Raw genomic sequence first — 17,074 nt, forward strand, 5'->3', positions numbered from 1 at the left:
ATCTAGGCCTTGTCTGCCTGCTTAAGATGTAAAAGAGAGGTAACTAATTCTGTTGCTGTCCTGACCAACACTAATACTATAACTAATGCCTAAAAAAGTCCACTGTGTATTTATCTTATTTGTTGGCTGTCCTTGTACATAAATTAGTTATTTATTTGTCTATGTAACAATTATGAATGTAGAATTAAAAGAGTGACTACTTTGCTGGGATTGTTCCACAGGCCTGCCAACAGTCACAGAAGACCGAGGAGTAGATATGTGGGCAAATCTCAATACTGAGAGAGAAACAGGGTTGTTGTTGTAAGGGATTTCAACTTGGTAACATTAACTGGAATCAGATGGGATGGAGTTTTTCAAGTACATCCAGGAGAGCTTCTGGTGCCAGTATGAAGCCAGCCCTACTAGAGACAGGGCAGTGCTAAACCCAGTCCGGAGGATTGAAGCTGGTCAAGTGGTTGAAGTTTCAATGGGCAAGCAATTTGCAGATAGTAACCAGAACTCTAACTTTTCAAAACCATTATGGAAGAGGATAATGGTTGTGCAGAAGTTAAGTATAATTAGAGGAAGGCCAATTTGAAGTAGTACAGTGAGATTTCAGGTTAGCATGACCCTATATGAGTGAAAGGCAAAGGGAGCAATTCCAGGAAACCCTGGATGAGAAAGGTATCAAAAGGTTGATAATGAAAAGAAAGGGAGCATATATCTGGTACAGTGCATTTAAACAGACAATGCCCTTCAAAAGTATAGCATGTGAAAAGTTGCTTAAAATGGAAATTAGCACAAAGGAAGGCTAGAAAATACCTTTGGCTGATAGGGTTAAGGAGAACCCCAAGGTATTTTATGATTTGGAGATGCCGGTGTTGGACTGGGGTGTACAAAATTAAAAATCACACAACACCAGGTTATAGTCCAATGTGTTGAATTGGAAGCACACTAGCTTTCAGAGCGACGCTCCTTCATCAGGTGATTGTGTCACTCCCTGATGAAGGAGCATCGCTCTGAAAGCTAGTGTGCTTCCAATTGAACCTGTTGGACTATAACCTGGTGTTGTGTGATTTTTAACAAGGTATTTTATAAATGTATTAAGAATAAGAGGATTACAAAGGAAGGAATGGATCTTATTTGAAACCAAAGGGGCAACCTGTGCATGGACCTAGAGGACATTAGTGAGGTCTTAAATGAATATTTCTCATCTGTATTCACGCAGAATAAAGACATTGTAGCCATGTCTTTCAGTTGGGATGATGTGTTAACAAGCAAAAGGTGTTAGTTGTTTTAACAAACATAAAGGTGCATTAAACCTTAGGGTCTGAGATAATATTAAAAAAATTATTGCTGGAAAAACTCAGCTGTTCTGACAGCATCTGTGAAAAGAAATCAGAGTTAATGCTTTGGGCCTGGTAGCCCTCAGAATTCTCCCTCATGTCCTATAAAATGTACCCCAGTCTGCTGTGGGAGGCAAGGGAGGAGATTGTTGGGACTCTGGCAGAGATGTTTAAAACTTTGCAGGCTACAGGTGAAGTACCAGAAGACTGGAGGATAGCTAATGTGGTTCTTTTGTTTAAGAAAGGCAGCAGGGATCGGCCAGATAATTATAGACCTGTTAGTCTGATGTCATTGGTACAGAAATTATTGGGAACATTTTCTGAGAGACAGGATTAATCAACATCTGGAAAGACAGGAATTGATCAGGGATAGTCAGCACAGATTTGTTAGAATGAGCACCTCTGTAATTTAGTTGAGTTTTTTTTTTGAAAAGGTGATTGCATGTATTGCTGAAGGTAGTGCAGTTGATGTGGTTTACATGGACTTCAATAAGGCTTTTGGCAAGGTCCAGTATCTAAAATTGGTCCAAATGGTAAGAAGCCATGGGATCCAAGGCAAGTTGGCAAACTGATCCAAAATTGGCTTACAAATAGGATGTGATAGTGGAGGGTTATGTTTTGTGATTGGCAGCCTGTGACTAGTTGTATACTACAGAATAAATGCTGGCATACTTGCTGTTTGTTATGTGCATTTGTGCTTGGATGTGAATGTTGAAGGTATAATTAATAAAATCGCCGATGACATGAAAATTGACATTGCTGAAACGGAGGAGGATGGTCTTAGGCTGCAGTCTAATATTGATCAGCTGGTAAATTGGGCAGAACAATTGTAAGTGGAATTTAATCCTGATAAGTATCAGGTGATGCATTTTGGGAGGTCATATAAGGAAAGGATATAAGGTGGAATACTGCACAGACGCACACAATCCAAGGGGTGTGATTGCACTGGACTGGGTGCAGCAGAGATTCACCAAGATATTGCTGAGAAGGAAGGTCTCAGGAGTGACTGCGTAGCTGAGCTTGTTTTCCTTGGGGCAGAGGAGACTGTGGGAATTTGATCAAGGTATACAGAGTTATGGGAGGCATAAACAAGAGTTGATCATAATAATCTTTTCCCCATGCCAGATATGTCTAAGACCAGAGGGCATAAGTTTAAGGTGAGTAAGTGGTTTAAAGGAAATCTGAAGTAAACTTTGCACTTGGAGGGTGGTAGAAATCTGGAATGCGCTGTCTGACCGGGTGCTCTTGCAGCATTGAACATTATCTGAATGAAAACTTAATACCAGTGCAAAGTAGGCAATGGGCCAAGTGCAGGTAAATGGGACTTGTGCAGTTTAGTGTTTGTTGTTGGCACAGACATGGTGGGCTGAAGGGTCTCCTTTTATGCTATATGATTCTGCTGAATTAGTACATCAATCACAAGATTGAGATGAAACTTTCACAAAGTGCCTTTTTAACATGAATATTAGATACCAAATTAATGCCATGCTTCCCTTTAGAGATAAAAAATATGCATGAAATGAGTACAAAATTGCCACTCAATCACGTTAATTGGTCAAATTTCACTAAGTGAAATGCTTTATGCATTTTTGAACATGATAGTGTTCTAGAATTGAGTAGAACTGTAGGGTTTGCATAAACCACAATTTTCTTCTCAATCTCACTACATTTATTCCATCCCATAACTATTTCTCCTGCATATCACATTGAGTGTTCTGACTTTACAGTACTTGGTTATAGTCCAGCAGTTTTATTTGGAAGCATTAGCTTTTAGAGTGCTGCTTGTTCATCAGATGGCTGTGGAGCAGGACCATAAGACACAATGTATAGTAAAGATTTTGCTATAAATTGCCTTATGATCCTGCTCCACAGCTGCCTGAGGAAGGAGCAGCACTCTAAAAGCTAATGCTTCCAAATAAACCTGTTGGACTATAACCTGGTGTGGTGATTTTTAACTTTGTCTACCCCAGTCCAACACCAGCTCCTCCACATCATTTTTAGTGCTTGACTTTCTACGTTCTAAAATGATTCTCATGCATAGTTCTGGTGCCATTTTAGCTTTTTAAAGATGTGCATTTGTGGGGTTAGATTCTAGTTAAGTTGCTCTTCTGATCCTGTGCTAAAGGTATTCATGCTTTCCATCAATAGCTGCACTTCACAATGACTTACTTGCTGGAAGAACTTTGGAATATTTTAAAATTGTGGAAAGTACTACAAAATTGTAAATTATTTTTGTCTGTCTGGTTTGGATATGTGCATGTGATTAGATGCTGAAAATAGATGTTTGGCTGTGGTGTCCCAGTGTGTGTGGTCTGGCCTTTTTGAACATTATAATTTCTGGTAGGTTGGTGTTTTCTGAGGACTTGATTTGGTTAATCTATATTCTGTTCCCTCAGAGCTAATGGTGTTAAGACTGCAAACAGACTGAACAGAATGTTTAAATACCCCATTTTGTACTTGAAGGTGACCTAAGGTTCTGCATTAACTATTATAAAATTGTAGAATCATACAATTCTGAAGTTAAAAATCATACAACGCCAGGTTATCGTCCAACAGGTTTATTTGGAAGCACTAGCTTTCGGAGCACTGCTCCTCACAACCATCTGATGAAGGAGCAGCACTTGAAAGCTAGTGCTTCCAAATAAACCTGTTGGACTATAACCTAGCATTGTGTGATTTTTAACTTTGTACACCCGAGTCTTAACACCGGCTCCTCTAAATCATACAATACTGAAGATACCCTTCAACCCATTGAGTCAGTACCACTACAGCTGTGCTAAATTTACACCAGTCCCACTTTCCAGTGCTGGGCCTATAGCCTTGAATGTTATGATATTTCAAGTGTGCTTCCAAATTTTTTTTTTAAAGTTTGTGATTAGATCAGATCCGATTAGATTCCCTACAGTGTGGAAATTCTTTGAACATTTGTCACTGAAACCTATTTAAACTGCTTTCTGATTGTTCTGTCAACAATGTACCCATTTTTGTAAAGAACAAGATAATTTTACTGAAAGCAATGGTATGATTTTAACGCACAACCTGTATAAACACATTTATGTTTATGATGCATGACATCACGATTCATCTGTACTGTTAAATTTTCAGTAATAGCAGCTGACTCGCAAAACTTAAGGCGTACATCCCTCTGAGCTCAATGAGATAGTATCACAATTCTAATGATTGCTCTTCATCTTTTTGTTGAATCTATAACTAGAAATTATCTTGTCTAGGGAACAGTGGGTAAGAGATCTTGCATTTTTAAAATTTGTTCTCCAGTCTTTTAGTCCAAACACAATTTGATACAATAGACACTCAGAATGGAGGGTAACGTTGCCATGGGCACTGATCCTCAGTTTAACACTGTTAGTGAGCGCACAATGAGCCATTCTGTGAAGTTCCTTGAGACATTTTCCAATGATAAAGGTATCGATGTATGTTGTTACATTTTCTATTTTTAAATCATTAACAGTACAAATTCTTTCCCAAAGTCCTCTTCAAAAAGCTTTGTTTGTTCTATGGTTTCTTTATAAAATGAATCCCAGACTTGGGCAGAGCATGAGAAGAGACATTAAGCAGATGTTTAAATGATTTTATTGCATGTTCTAAGCTATCTCTTCCTTTGACTTTTGCCCGATTCCCTGTCTGCTGAATGTTCTGTTCTTAACTCGCATAGCTTAGCATTGTCTAGAAATAGTATATAGTCTCTTGTGTTAAAATCAAATGTGCAAATGTATGGAATAACCACAAGTTGAGCCACGTGCAATCTTGCTTTTACTAAGCAGAATGTTTTCCAGCTGGAATACAAAGCTGCTGTGGTCAGAGTTACAGGCTTTCAACCTTCATCCTGTCCTGGCTGAAAATGTCTCATTCAGCCCCATTCTTGTGCATTAAATTGCCAGTGGAAATACTACGCCTTGAAAGTTAAGAAATTATTAGTGAGACGGGCTGCCCTGTTTAAATCTGGCTAGATGTACTATATTCAGTTCACTAAAGTTCAAGAAGGATGTATTGGCCTTGGAGTGGTTATGGTGCACATTCACCAAAATTAAAAGGAATGGTTTCAGGAAACACTTCTACTACTGGGTAGTAGAAATCTGTCACTTTTTCCCCTGGGGAAATTGGGGTTCGATTGAATGTTTTTAGAATAGATACAGTATTGTTAAACAGTCAACAATATTGTATCAATCGAATGTAGGAGAATGGAGTTAAGATGCAGATTAACTGTAATCAAATCGGATGGTAGAATGCAGTTGAATCAAATGGCCACCTCTGTTCTAATGTGATATAACCATTGGTTTGATATGTGCAACTACCATTGGCTGTTTGAGGGAATTTGAGTAAAGCTACGGTAGTGATTAAGATCAAGAGCTTCATTTGTAAATTACTGCAGCTCAACGGGAAAGAAGTATTAGCTCAAATGTTCTTTGGATACTTCCTGTTTATGGTTCGGCACTGAGTAACTGTGAGCTGATTTTGTCTCTTTCCTCTTGCAGACATGAGTTTGACTCTGAGCAGATTCCCGAGTTAACAAAGGATCTTTACCTCCAGGATATCCATTGTGTTGGGTCTCTGTGTAAGCTCTACTTTAGAGAGCTACCAAATCCACTGTTAACCTACCAGCTGTACGAGAAATTCTCAGTGAGTACTTTCACATTCAATGAATTAAGCAGGCCATAAGCAGTTCATGACAATGTAATGAAATGGCCATGGTTGTACAGAACTCCACAATAGCCAGCAAACTGTCGCCAACAGCTTAAACATGGCAATTGCGTTATCAGCCCTAGAAGGGTTGAAAACCACACCTTGCTATGGGTCCACTGAACATCACTTACATTCCCACTCTTGCTTTCCCAGCACAGATGCTAGACAACCCAATCTCCTCTCCAAGTCGAGGGGCCCTGACACTCATTCCTTGCTGGCTCTCACCAGCTCATATTGGCTTTCACTCTTTCCTGAGAGAAAGCACAGATCGTACATTCTGTCTCCAGTGTGTGTATTTGCAAGTGAACATTCAGCAAGAAAACCTTATCAAGTCCACAGTCTGCTTCCAGCAAGGTGTCGTATCACAAGAGGGAAAACACCCTGATTTTTCCTGAATAATCAGTTGCTGAATGCAATGAAATAAACTGGTATCAGGGTGAAACTCTGCTGATTGGAGTCATACCTGGTACATAAGAAGATGGTTATAGTTGTTTGAGATCACGTCAGTTCCATGGCACCTCTGCAGGAGTACCTCCGGGTGGTGTCCTGGGTCCATCCATCTCCAGCTGCTTTATCAAGGACTTTCCCTCCTTCATAAGGTCAGAAGGGTGTGTTTGCTGATTATTGCACATTCATGACTCCTCAGACACTGAAGCAGTCCATAATCAAATAGAACAAGATCTGGACAATATCCAGGCTTCAACTAACAAGTAGCAAGTTAGATTCACATCACACAAATGCCAGGCCATGACCACGACCAATAAGACATAATCTAACCACAGCCCTTGCCATTCAGTAGTGTTACCATCACTAAATTCCCCATTATCAACATCCTTAGGATTACCTTTGACCAGAAAGACAACTGGACTTGCTACATAACCACAGTGTCTTATAGGAGGCTTTCAGGGGCCAGGAATACCGAAGCAAGTAATTCACCTTCTGACTCTCCAATGCCTGTCCACCATCAACAAGGCTTAATTCAAGAGTGTGATGGAATATTCTTATTTATCTGGATAAGAGCATCTCCAGCAACACTCCAGGGCCTTGACACCATCTATGACAAAGCAGCCCACTTGACTGGCACCTCATTCACAAATGTCCACTCGCTCTACCACTGACGCTTAGTAGCAGCAGTGTATACTATCTACACGATGCACTGCAGAAATTCACTAAAGAGCATTATAGTCCTCCTTACAAAAAAATGCAAAACAAAGAAACACAGTTAATAGTTCAACACCACAGTCATAAGTACCAAGCCATGCTGAGCTCAACCTTCCCTGCTCCAAGCTCAACATTGTCCCTGCTGCTACCCTGGGCTGGACTGCCTGTTTTCTGTCTTTCAGCCTGTTCCTCCTCCCACTGCCACCTCGGGCTGCCTGCTCCTTCTCATGCTCTCGCTCTCTCTCGCGTGCACCGCCACTGCCAGCTGCCTCAGGTGGTATTTTCCTGTTCGCAATGCAAGTGGTGTGGTCTTTTTTTGATCCAAGAAAAGACTCGACAAATGATTCCTTTGCCCAAACCAATCTTTATTTTGCACACACCAACAACTATTTAGGGTAGCACAGTGGCTAGGTGCTTAGCACTACTGCCTCACAGTGCCAGGGACCCAGATTCGATTCTAGCCTCTGGCATCTGTGTATGTGGAGTTTGCACATTCTCCCCCGTGTCCATGTGGGTTTCCTCCGAGTTCTCCGGTTTCCTCCTACAATCCAAAGATGTGCAAGTCAGGTGAATTGGTCATACTAAATTGCCCATTGTGTTAGGTGCATTAGTCAGGAATAAATATAGGGTTGGGGAATGGGTCTGGGTGGGTTACTCTTTGGAGGGTCAGTTTACTTGATGGGCCAAAGGGCCTGTTTCCATACTGTAGGGAATCTAATCTTAAAACGAAACTATCAATCTACAAAACTAAATAAATTCAAACCAACCTTTTATCAATTCTGTTTTGTTTCTTGAGCAAAGTCTCACCAGACGGGTCCATGGGTCTGATCAGTGGAGCAATAGTAAATTAAGCATGGAAATAAGCCTTGTTGATTGCAGTACCTTCGCAGAGGTAGACAGGCAGCAATGCCACCCTATCCATGAACTGAACCCACTTGCTGATCAAGGGTGGCCGCTGGCCATCTCAGGGTTCCACCTCAGAGGGTGGTTCCTCTCCCCACTCTTATGTCTCCGTGAACAGCAAGCGATCTTGGTGGAACATCCAAGTAAACTGTTGAAGTCTTTTATCGATCTGAAACAAGACTGACAAATGACTCCTTTGTCCAAACCAATCTTTATTTTTCTTGCATGCAAGGGGAGAGTACCTATTCACATTATAGGAAACAACTTCAACAAGTGATTCAAGATGCAGCCTTTTTATAACAAACATGGGAGAAATCTCTGTGACTCTTTGTTCAGCAAAGCAGTAAGTACAAAATTGCAATAACTGGCCTGACTGATAGGAAGTGAATACTGGTGCAGTTCATTTGGACTGTCTGTTCTTTCCCAAGCCATCTGCTTTCCCATGGACCCTGGCCAAAAGATGTCTGCTTGTTTAAGCTGCAGTTTTTTTTTGCTTACCCCTAGCTATTAGCAATACTAAATTAAACCTTCAAGCCACTCTACCCTTCCTGCTGGCTTCCAAAACATTTTATTCTTCCACAAAAGCCTTGGACTACAATATGATATAGGCGGATTGGTCAGATGGACTGAACTGTGGCAAACGGAATTTAATCCTGAAATATGAAAGCTGATGCATTTTGGGAGGACTAATCAAGGGACTAAAGGTCGAATGGTCAGACAGAGGATTTGAGGGACCTTGGTGTCCATGTTTAGAGATCCTTGAAAACAGCTGTACAGGTAAATAAGTTGGTAATGAACACCATGTTCAATTGTTACATTTAATTCTGGCATTGAGATCTGAGGTGCAGTAAAAAAAAGTCATGATTTCTTGTCTAAAATGTTCCAGCTTTCTGCATATGCAATAGAAATGCATTAGCTGTATCCTCACCAATCTGCTGAAAGTTTCTACAGAATGATGCTTTTTCTGTATTAAAGTTTGCCTCAACTTCCATCTGTTGTCTTATGCCACTTTAAATATTATGTCATCCAGGAAGTTAATACTGTCATTTTGTCTTATGTCTTTGGTAATGTCAATGGATGGTTGGTCATTATTAGGATTTAGATAAAAATCTTCTAATTCTGTTTCTGTGAGAGCCCAAGCACCCCATATCTAAGCACATATACAGAGGATATTGTTAATATGTGACTGCATCACCTATTAAATGAGTTGGAGATAATGAAAAAGGAGTCCCTGAAAACTAAAATGTAGCTTTCCTGAAAATCTCCAATCCCCGGGAAAGACGAATACAGATGTGTCAGAACACCACCACCTGCAAGCTTCCCTCCAAGATGCACATCACCTTGCCTTGTAATCATATCATCATTCCTTACTGTTGCTAGCGCAAAATCGGAGAAATACTTTTCTAAAAACAGTGTTGGTGTATCTGCACCACATAGACTACAGCAGTTCAAGAAGATGGCTCACTTTCACCCTCAATGGTACTTGGGAATGGTTAATAACTTACTAGTGCCCCCACCTTCCATGTAAAACACTGTTTTAGGGACGTGGGGTGACTGTCGTCAATCTGGAGGTTGGATGGCATTCTTCAGTGAAGATGGAATTTGGTGTGTTCAGTGAAAGGAAGCTGACTGTAGCTGCTTTGTGTTCTGCAGGACTCTGTATCAGTGGCTTCAGATGAGGATCGCTTGATTAAAATTCACGATGTCATCCAGCAACTTCCTCCTCCTCATTACAGGTATGCATACTCCGACTGCTTAATCCTTATAAATTGGGGAACAGTTCCAAGTGTCTGTTCTTTCATTTATAATCGGAGAATGGTTACAATGTAAAAGGAAGTCCACCTGTTCGTACTGGCTTCCTGCAAGAGTGGCAGTTCATCATATTTACCCATACTTTTTCTATGCAGCTCTAATTTGTTTTTCCCAATAAACTACTTTCTTTTGAAAATTAAAATTGAACCACCTCAGTCAGGCAGTGCATTCCTGATCCTACCCACTACATCGTGTTTTATTATGTTGGCTTTCTACCAATCACCTTAAATCTGTGTCCTCTGTTTCTTGACTTCATTTCTAATCTTTCCATGATTTTTAACAACTATTATTGGAGCATATCAACATAAGTTGGCAATTCACCCCCTTCTGTCATTCACTGACCTGCGGCTCACTTCATATATCTATCTATCAAATCTCTGAATGCATTCGGGTTCATGAATCATTATTAACAGATTTCTCAATCTGCAACTTTCAGTGGTTTATGCATATATATCCTGGGATCTGTCTGCGTCTGCACTCTTTTATATTGTACTTTGGGAAGAACAATGAAGAAAAGCATTGTTTTGCAGTTCTTTGCATTGAATTTCATCTACCTCCTGCCTGCCCATTCCTCTGGAAGTTTACTGAAAACAACAAATGCTGGAGATTACAGCAGGTCAGGCAGCTTCCATAGAGAGAGAGAGAGCAAGGCTAATGTTTTGAGTCTAGATGACTCTTCATCAGAGCTGAAGTGTGCGGGGGACAGCATTTATGCGATAGTTTATGGGGGCGCGGGGACGTATGTGGGCGTAGTAGGTGTAGGTGCTGATGGAGAAAAGATGTTGATAGTTCAGATTAAATGGTCAGAATGTGAGAATGGCAGAACAGTGGCATGTCTCCTGCCAGCCTTGAAAGGAGACACAGTCCCACCGGCATGGGGAGGGGAGAGGAGAGAGGACATGATAACAGAATGTAACAAGCTAAAGGAAAGGGAAGAAATGGGAGTTGGTTCACAATCTGAAGGTGTTGAACTCAATATTAAGTCCAGAAGGCTGTAAAATGCCTCATCTGAAGATGAGATGTTGTTCCTTCAGTTTGTGCTGGAGTTCACTGGAACGCTGCAGCATGCCAAGCACAAACACATGGGCATGTGAGCAGGTCACTGTTAAAATAACCAGCTACAGGAAGGTTGGGATAATGCTTGTGCATAGACTGGAGGTATTCTGCAAAGTGGTCACCCAGTCTATATTTGGTTTTTCCAATGTAGAGTCACAGCGCAACACCGGGCATTTTGCAGCCTTCTGGGTTTTGGTCCGACCTCTTGAAATGTATCTTTGTCTTCACCCCACAGTTTACAATACTTCCATGTTTTCTATTGTTCAGAATGAGCTCTGCTGTGATAAAGTTTGCACTGAAAAGATGTAGTAGCTGAATATCAAATGGACGATATCTCTATATTCCGATTAACAGTTGTAATAGTCATTCTAATTTCTAATGCAGAAATACAATTGCAGAACACAAAGGAAGACTATTAGAACTCGAACGTGGGTAGGTTTGGATGGTTAGTCATATCTCTGACCTGCAGTAACCCCACACTGGTTACACTGTCACAACAATCCCCATCAGCATTCTTTTGAGTTTGCTGCATTTAGGGCACTGTCTCATAATCACAACTGTTGGCACAGGCATTGTAAAGCACTCTTCTTTTGGTGACTGTTTTAGGTTGTTGTATGCTGTTATTCCTGCTCCCTTCACTTCAGGCAACCTTATCACTTTCTCAAAATTGCATTAATTTGCCCATATTCAGACAGAATTGCATTAATATCACCAAAATATTGCATTTTATAACTGCTTTCTTCTTTGCCTCCTGGCTGTCTTGACATCACTAAGGTGAAGCATAACTACCATATGCGTGAAGTCCCTTCTAATGTCTATTGTTGATATTTTACTGAGCCTTGGCTAACTTGTGATCTCTTTGTTCAGGACCCTGGAGTTCCTGATGAGGCACCTAGCTCGATTAGCGACTTTCAGCTACATCACCAACATGCATACTAAGAACCTGGCTATTGTTTGGGCTCCAAATCTTCTCAGGTGAGAACGTTCATGCTATTAACTATGAGATAAAAATTTTGATGTACATGGGACTTTACTGTGACACAAACTTGTTAGATTCAAAATCGTCAACTGCTAGCAGAGTTTTGCAGTCAATTAGCACGAGAGTTGGGCAGTGACAAAAGACTGGAAAATGCATCAGAACAGCCTACAGAAATCTCAGTGGTTTGAATATTTGGAGTTACAAATAGTGTAGGTGAGATAGGAAGTGTTCTAAATACAGTTTGCTCTCCTTACTTAAGGAGAGATTAAAAATGGGCTGGAAGCAATTCAGAGAAGGTTATTCACTTTATATCTGGATTGAGCCATGCTGATCTTACAAGGACGGGTTGGGCAGGCTGGGTATGTATCCTCAGGAGTTCAGAAGGATGAGGGGTGATCTCATTGAAGGATAACAGGTGGTCTTATTGAAACATATATGACCCTGTTTCATCCCAAGGGGGATCCTAATTTCAGCATTTACCCTGGGATTTGACAGGGTAAGTGCTGAAATTAGGATCCCCCTTGCAAGTGACACTGGGACTTTGGAATTTGGTTTTAAAAATTTAGGAGTCTTCCATTTAAGACAAAGAAGTAGTTTTTTTTCTGTCTGAGGGTCTTCAATCTTTGGAACTGTCTTCCCCAGAAGGCACTGGAGGCAGGGTCACTGAATATTTAAAAAGCAGAGGGAAGTAGATTCTTGACTAACAAGGGAGTCAGAGGTTATCACTTTCTCCTAGTTGAGGCCATAATCAGATAAGCTATGAATGTTTGAATAAGAGCAGACTCGAGAGTAAATGACCTACTGACTCCTAATTTTTGTATGTTTGTAAATGGTATATGAACATAGAACAATACATCACAGAACAGGCCCTTCAGCCCACGATGTTGTGCCGAACATTTGTCCTTCTTAAGCACCTATCCATGTACCTATCCAATTGCCACTTAAAGGTCACCAATGACTCTGACTCTGCCACTCCCACAGGCAGCGCATTCCATGGCCCCCCACTCTCTGGGTAAAGAACCTACCCCTGACATCCCCTTCTATACCTTCCACCCTTCACCTAAAATTTATGTCCCCTTGTAACACACTGTTGTATTTGGGGAAAAAGTCTCTGACTGTCTATCTATTCCCCTGACCATCTTATAAACCTCTATCAAATCACCCCTTGTCCTTCGCCGTTCCAATGAGAAAAGGCCTAGTACTCGCAACCTATCCTCGCACGACCTATTCTCCATTCCAGGCAACATCCTGGTAAATCTCCTCTGCACCCTCTCCAAAGCTCCACATCTTTCCTAAAATGAGGTGACCAGAACTGCACACAGTACTCCAAATGTGGCCTTACCAAGGTCCTATACAGTTGCAACATCACCTCACGATTCTTGAATTCAATCCCTCTGCTAATGAACGCTAATACACCATAGGCTGCCTTACAAGGTCTATCCACCTGAGTGGCAACTTTCAAAGATCTATAAACATAGATCCCAAGATCCCTCTGCTCCTCCACCTTACTAAGAACCCTACCATTAACCCTGTATCCCGCATTCCTATTTGTCCTTCCAAAATGGACAACCTCACACTTGACAGGGTTGAACTCCATCTGCCACTCCTCAGCCCAGCTCTGCATCATGTCTAAGTCCCTTTGCAGCCAACAACAGCCCTCCTCACTGTCCACAACTCCACCAATCTTCGTATCATCTGCAAATTTATTCACCCACCCTTCGACTCCCTCTTCCAAGTCATTAATAAAACCTACGAACAGCAGAGGACCCAGAACTGATCCCTGCAGAACTCCACTTGTAACTGGGCTCCAGGCTGAATATTTACCATCAACCACCACTCTCTGACTTCGGCTGGTTAGCCAGTTCTCTATCCAATTAGCAAAACTTCCCACTATCCCATGCCTCCTGACTTTCCACATAAGCCTACCATGGGGAACCTTATCAAATGCCTTACTAAAATCCATGTACACTACATCCACTGCTCTACCCTCATCCACATGCTTGGTCACCTCCTCAAAGAATTAAGTAGGGTTTACATTGGAGCAAGTCTCTTATAACAGAAAGTTGCCTCTCTCTTAGGAGGTGCCCTGTTCAGCCCATTACTGTTACAGGAGGAAGATGAATGTTTTCCTTTTTCATTTTGGCTTCTCTATTCCCAGGTCCCGGCAGATTGAATCCGCCTGTTTCAGTGGTACTGCTGCCTTTATGGAGGTTCGGATTCAGTCGGTGGTGGTGGAATTTATCTTGAATCACGTGGACATGCTGTTCAGCTCCAAAATCAGCTCAGTAATGCGAGAAGGAGCAGGTAGGTCCCAGTTCATTCCCCGTATTATGGTTCCGGACTCATCACATTGACTGTTCTTGTCTAATATCAATTCGGGATCACAAGACTGTTGTACTTGCATCCAATCAGGACTGCTGGTTTCTGGTCCTTTCTGCAGAAACAGTCTGCTGAAATGGTTACTACCTTAATTTTTATGAACTTTTCTAACCAGTAAACCTACTGAAAACCAAATAGAAGAGGATTGCTGGTGCCACCTGCCTGTCATCTACCTGGAACTCATCGATGAAACAACTTACTGTGCCCATTCCTGACATTACCACTGTTTCTGTTGGTGAATTTGGCTCTGCTATTGAATGTTTTGGTCTAGATTCTCTGAAGCTGTAACACAAGACAGAAAGTGGTACAAAATAAAAGTGTGTTTCTCCGCAATTCTATATATCGGCTAGCATTAGCCCTTCAGAGAGAGATTTTGATGATTAGGTGATGCTGTAGTGATTAAGCACAGAGTTTGTACATTGCAGATGTTTTTAAACAACCTGTTCAACCATATTACTGGAGCAAGTGGGACTTGGACCCCAAGACGACTTGCTTGAGGCTTGAATGCTATCACTGACCCAAGAGCCTCCACATATTATAAACATCAATTTGCAACTGTCTTTGATCTGTTTCACTGACTGATGGTCAGAATGTGAATTTCTGACTAAATCAGTTTTTCTGTTTTCTTTTGGAACAATAGTAGTAATCCTTTCCTTTAATTCTTCTCCCCACAAGTTGAAACTGGGAGTTTATGGTGCCTTAGCTCCAATGCAGAATAACTTCGATATTTTAGAACATTGTGAAATTCACAATGTTCTATCTTGGAAGGGCCACAACTGTTCACAATTCTGAATTAATTTCCCACTACAAAAGGATGGCTAATGAAGGAATCATAATGTAGGGTCGGCCTTCTGCAGATTCCTTGCATCCTTCACAGGATTTAGGAGCGATGAGCTACAAGCTTGGATTCTATTGAGAGTGACAGGCTAAGGAATAGAATTCTCTCTGGGAGTCAGGAGTGTACATTTTTTTTTAATAATTACAAGGTAGCTCTTGTACCCACCCACCAAACCCTATATGGCCAGTTTGTTACAGTAAGATTATAAAAAGTAAAACATTTCGATAGTCATTTACCCTTCTGTTTTTCTATTCTCCTCTTCAGGGCATGCATCTCTGTCTCGGCCGAAGTCCTTGCTGGTGTCATCCCCTTCCACCAAACTACTCACCCTGGAGGAGGCCCAAGCTCGAACACAGGTCCAGATCATCTCCCCTATGAATTCAGACAGCAAGTACATCGAAGTAGGTGATGGGCCTGCAGCTTTACAGGGCAGGTTCCACACAGTCATCGACTTCCCAATTGACAGGTAAAACAGAATCACCACCTTTTTAGTATGTTTTGTGGCTGTTATCTAGAAATGTATACAGGGCCTTTTCAACCTGCTAAAATGTCATCACATTACAAGCCTAATTGCATTCTTCTTCCTCTGGGCTGGGGCTATTTACACATTTCATTCCCGGCTCTCCCCCTTTCTGTCTCCCTTTCTACCCACCCCTTCTCCCACTTCTCTAGATCAGGGAATTGTGGTCATTGTTACTTATTCTTGTCATTTGCCTCTACTTCTCAGAAAACCCTCCACCGAGCTCACATCTTTGACCAAGCTTTTGCTCATGTCTCTTAATGCCCGTAACCAAGTTTTAGTCTCCAATTTAGTCTGATCCACTTCAGTGATACATCACAGAGCGATTTTCAGTATTAAAAATTTGTATAAATGCATGTTGTTGTAATTTGTGGTGTTCTTTGTTTTCAATGCAGGTTGGCACACTGTTTAACAGTGAATCTTTTATTGTTCTTATCCAGGAAGAGGACAACCAGCAAACCCAAGAAATCACCTGTTGGTACTTGGCGCTCTTTCTTCAACCTGGGCAAGTCTTCATCTATAGCCAAGCGGAAACTGCACCGTAATCCCAGTGAACCAACTCAAATGAAATCCATGGTTTTCACAGGTGGGTGTTATTGGATTGTTTGGAAAGCATGTGCTTTTCTGTTTCTGAATTTGCCGAGACCCTACGACAGCGTCTGGTGTAAGAGGCCATTTGTTACAGGCAGGAGGACGCAATGAGTTCTGCCAGGTTGCTCAAGTGAATATCGCCTGATGTCTTTACTGTTCCAGAGCATGAGGCATTAACAAGCACTACTGTACAAGGGTTTAAAGTTATAATCTCAGACATTATAGGCTGCATGATTAATAATTATGACTCAGTAAAATCTTCATTCTCAACATTTCTGATTTTATTTTTTATCATTCTGTCAGCAAGGGGTGATTCAGGAACACTTCGGTCTGCTAAAAGTGAAGAATCTCTCTCATCTCTACACAATGTTGAAGGTTAGTGCAAAGCAATCATTTTATATTATTTATATTTTGCATATTGCAGTTTGATTGCTACATATTCAAGTATTTGTTTGCAGCCATTGTTACAGTGCTCCATATAGCCTGATAGTCCAAAATGCTGCTATCATGATCAGTAAGTGTGTTAAATCACAAAACTGCTCAGTGACGATCACATAACAGAACTACCAGACTTCCATCGCATAACTAATGCCCTTGTTATTGAAATTTCAGGCAGTGACTGTCATCCCAGTGCTACTTGGACTAGAGGGCAGTGACTGTAATCCCAGTGTTGCTGGGTTAGCGGGCAGGGACTGTAATCCCAGTGTTGCTGGGTTAGCGGGCAGTGACTGTAATCCCAGTGTTGCTGGGATTGTGGGCAGTGACTGTAATCCCAGTGTTGCTGGGATTGTGGGCAGTGACTGTAATCC

At 41.4% G+C, this 17,074-nt stretch overlaps 1 protein-coding gene across 6 annotated transcripts in view; it reads left to right on the forward strand.

Annotated features, from left to right (window-relative positions):
• arhgap32b (Rho GTPase activating protein 32b) overlaps positions 1-17,074 on the forward strand; it is a 574,866-nt gene that overhangs the window by 540,074 nt on the left and 17,718 nt on the right. For all 6 annotated transcript variants that reach the window (XM_060846659.1, XM_060846660.1, XM_060846663.1 and 3 more), the window contains 7 exons: positions 5,819-5,963; positions 9,744-9,826; positions 11,826-11,933; positions 14,096-14,241; positions 15,419-15,620; positions 16,115-16,260; positions 16,569-16,640. In XM_060846659.1, the coding sequence (XP_060702642.1) occupies positions 5,819-5,963; positions 9,744-9,826; positions 11,826-11,933; positions 14,096-14,241; positions 15,419-15,620; positions 16,115-16,260; positions 16,569-16,640 (902 nt within the window). The remainder of the gene's footprint in view (positions 1-5,818; positions 5,964-9,743; positions 9,827-11,825; positions 11,934-14,095; positions 14,242-15,418; positions 15,621-16,114; positions 16,261-16,568; positions 16,641-17,074) is intronic.

Source organism: Hemiscyllium ocellatum, chromosome 29 (assembly GCF_020745735.1).
Source record: "Hemiscyllium ocellatum isolate sHemOce1 chromosome 29, sHemOce1.pat.X.cur, whole genome shotgun sequence".
Taxonomy (NCBI): Eukaryota; Metazoa; Chordata; class Chondrichthyes; order Orectolobiformes; family Hemiscylliidae; genus Hemiscyllium; species Hemiscyllium ocellatum.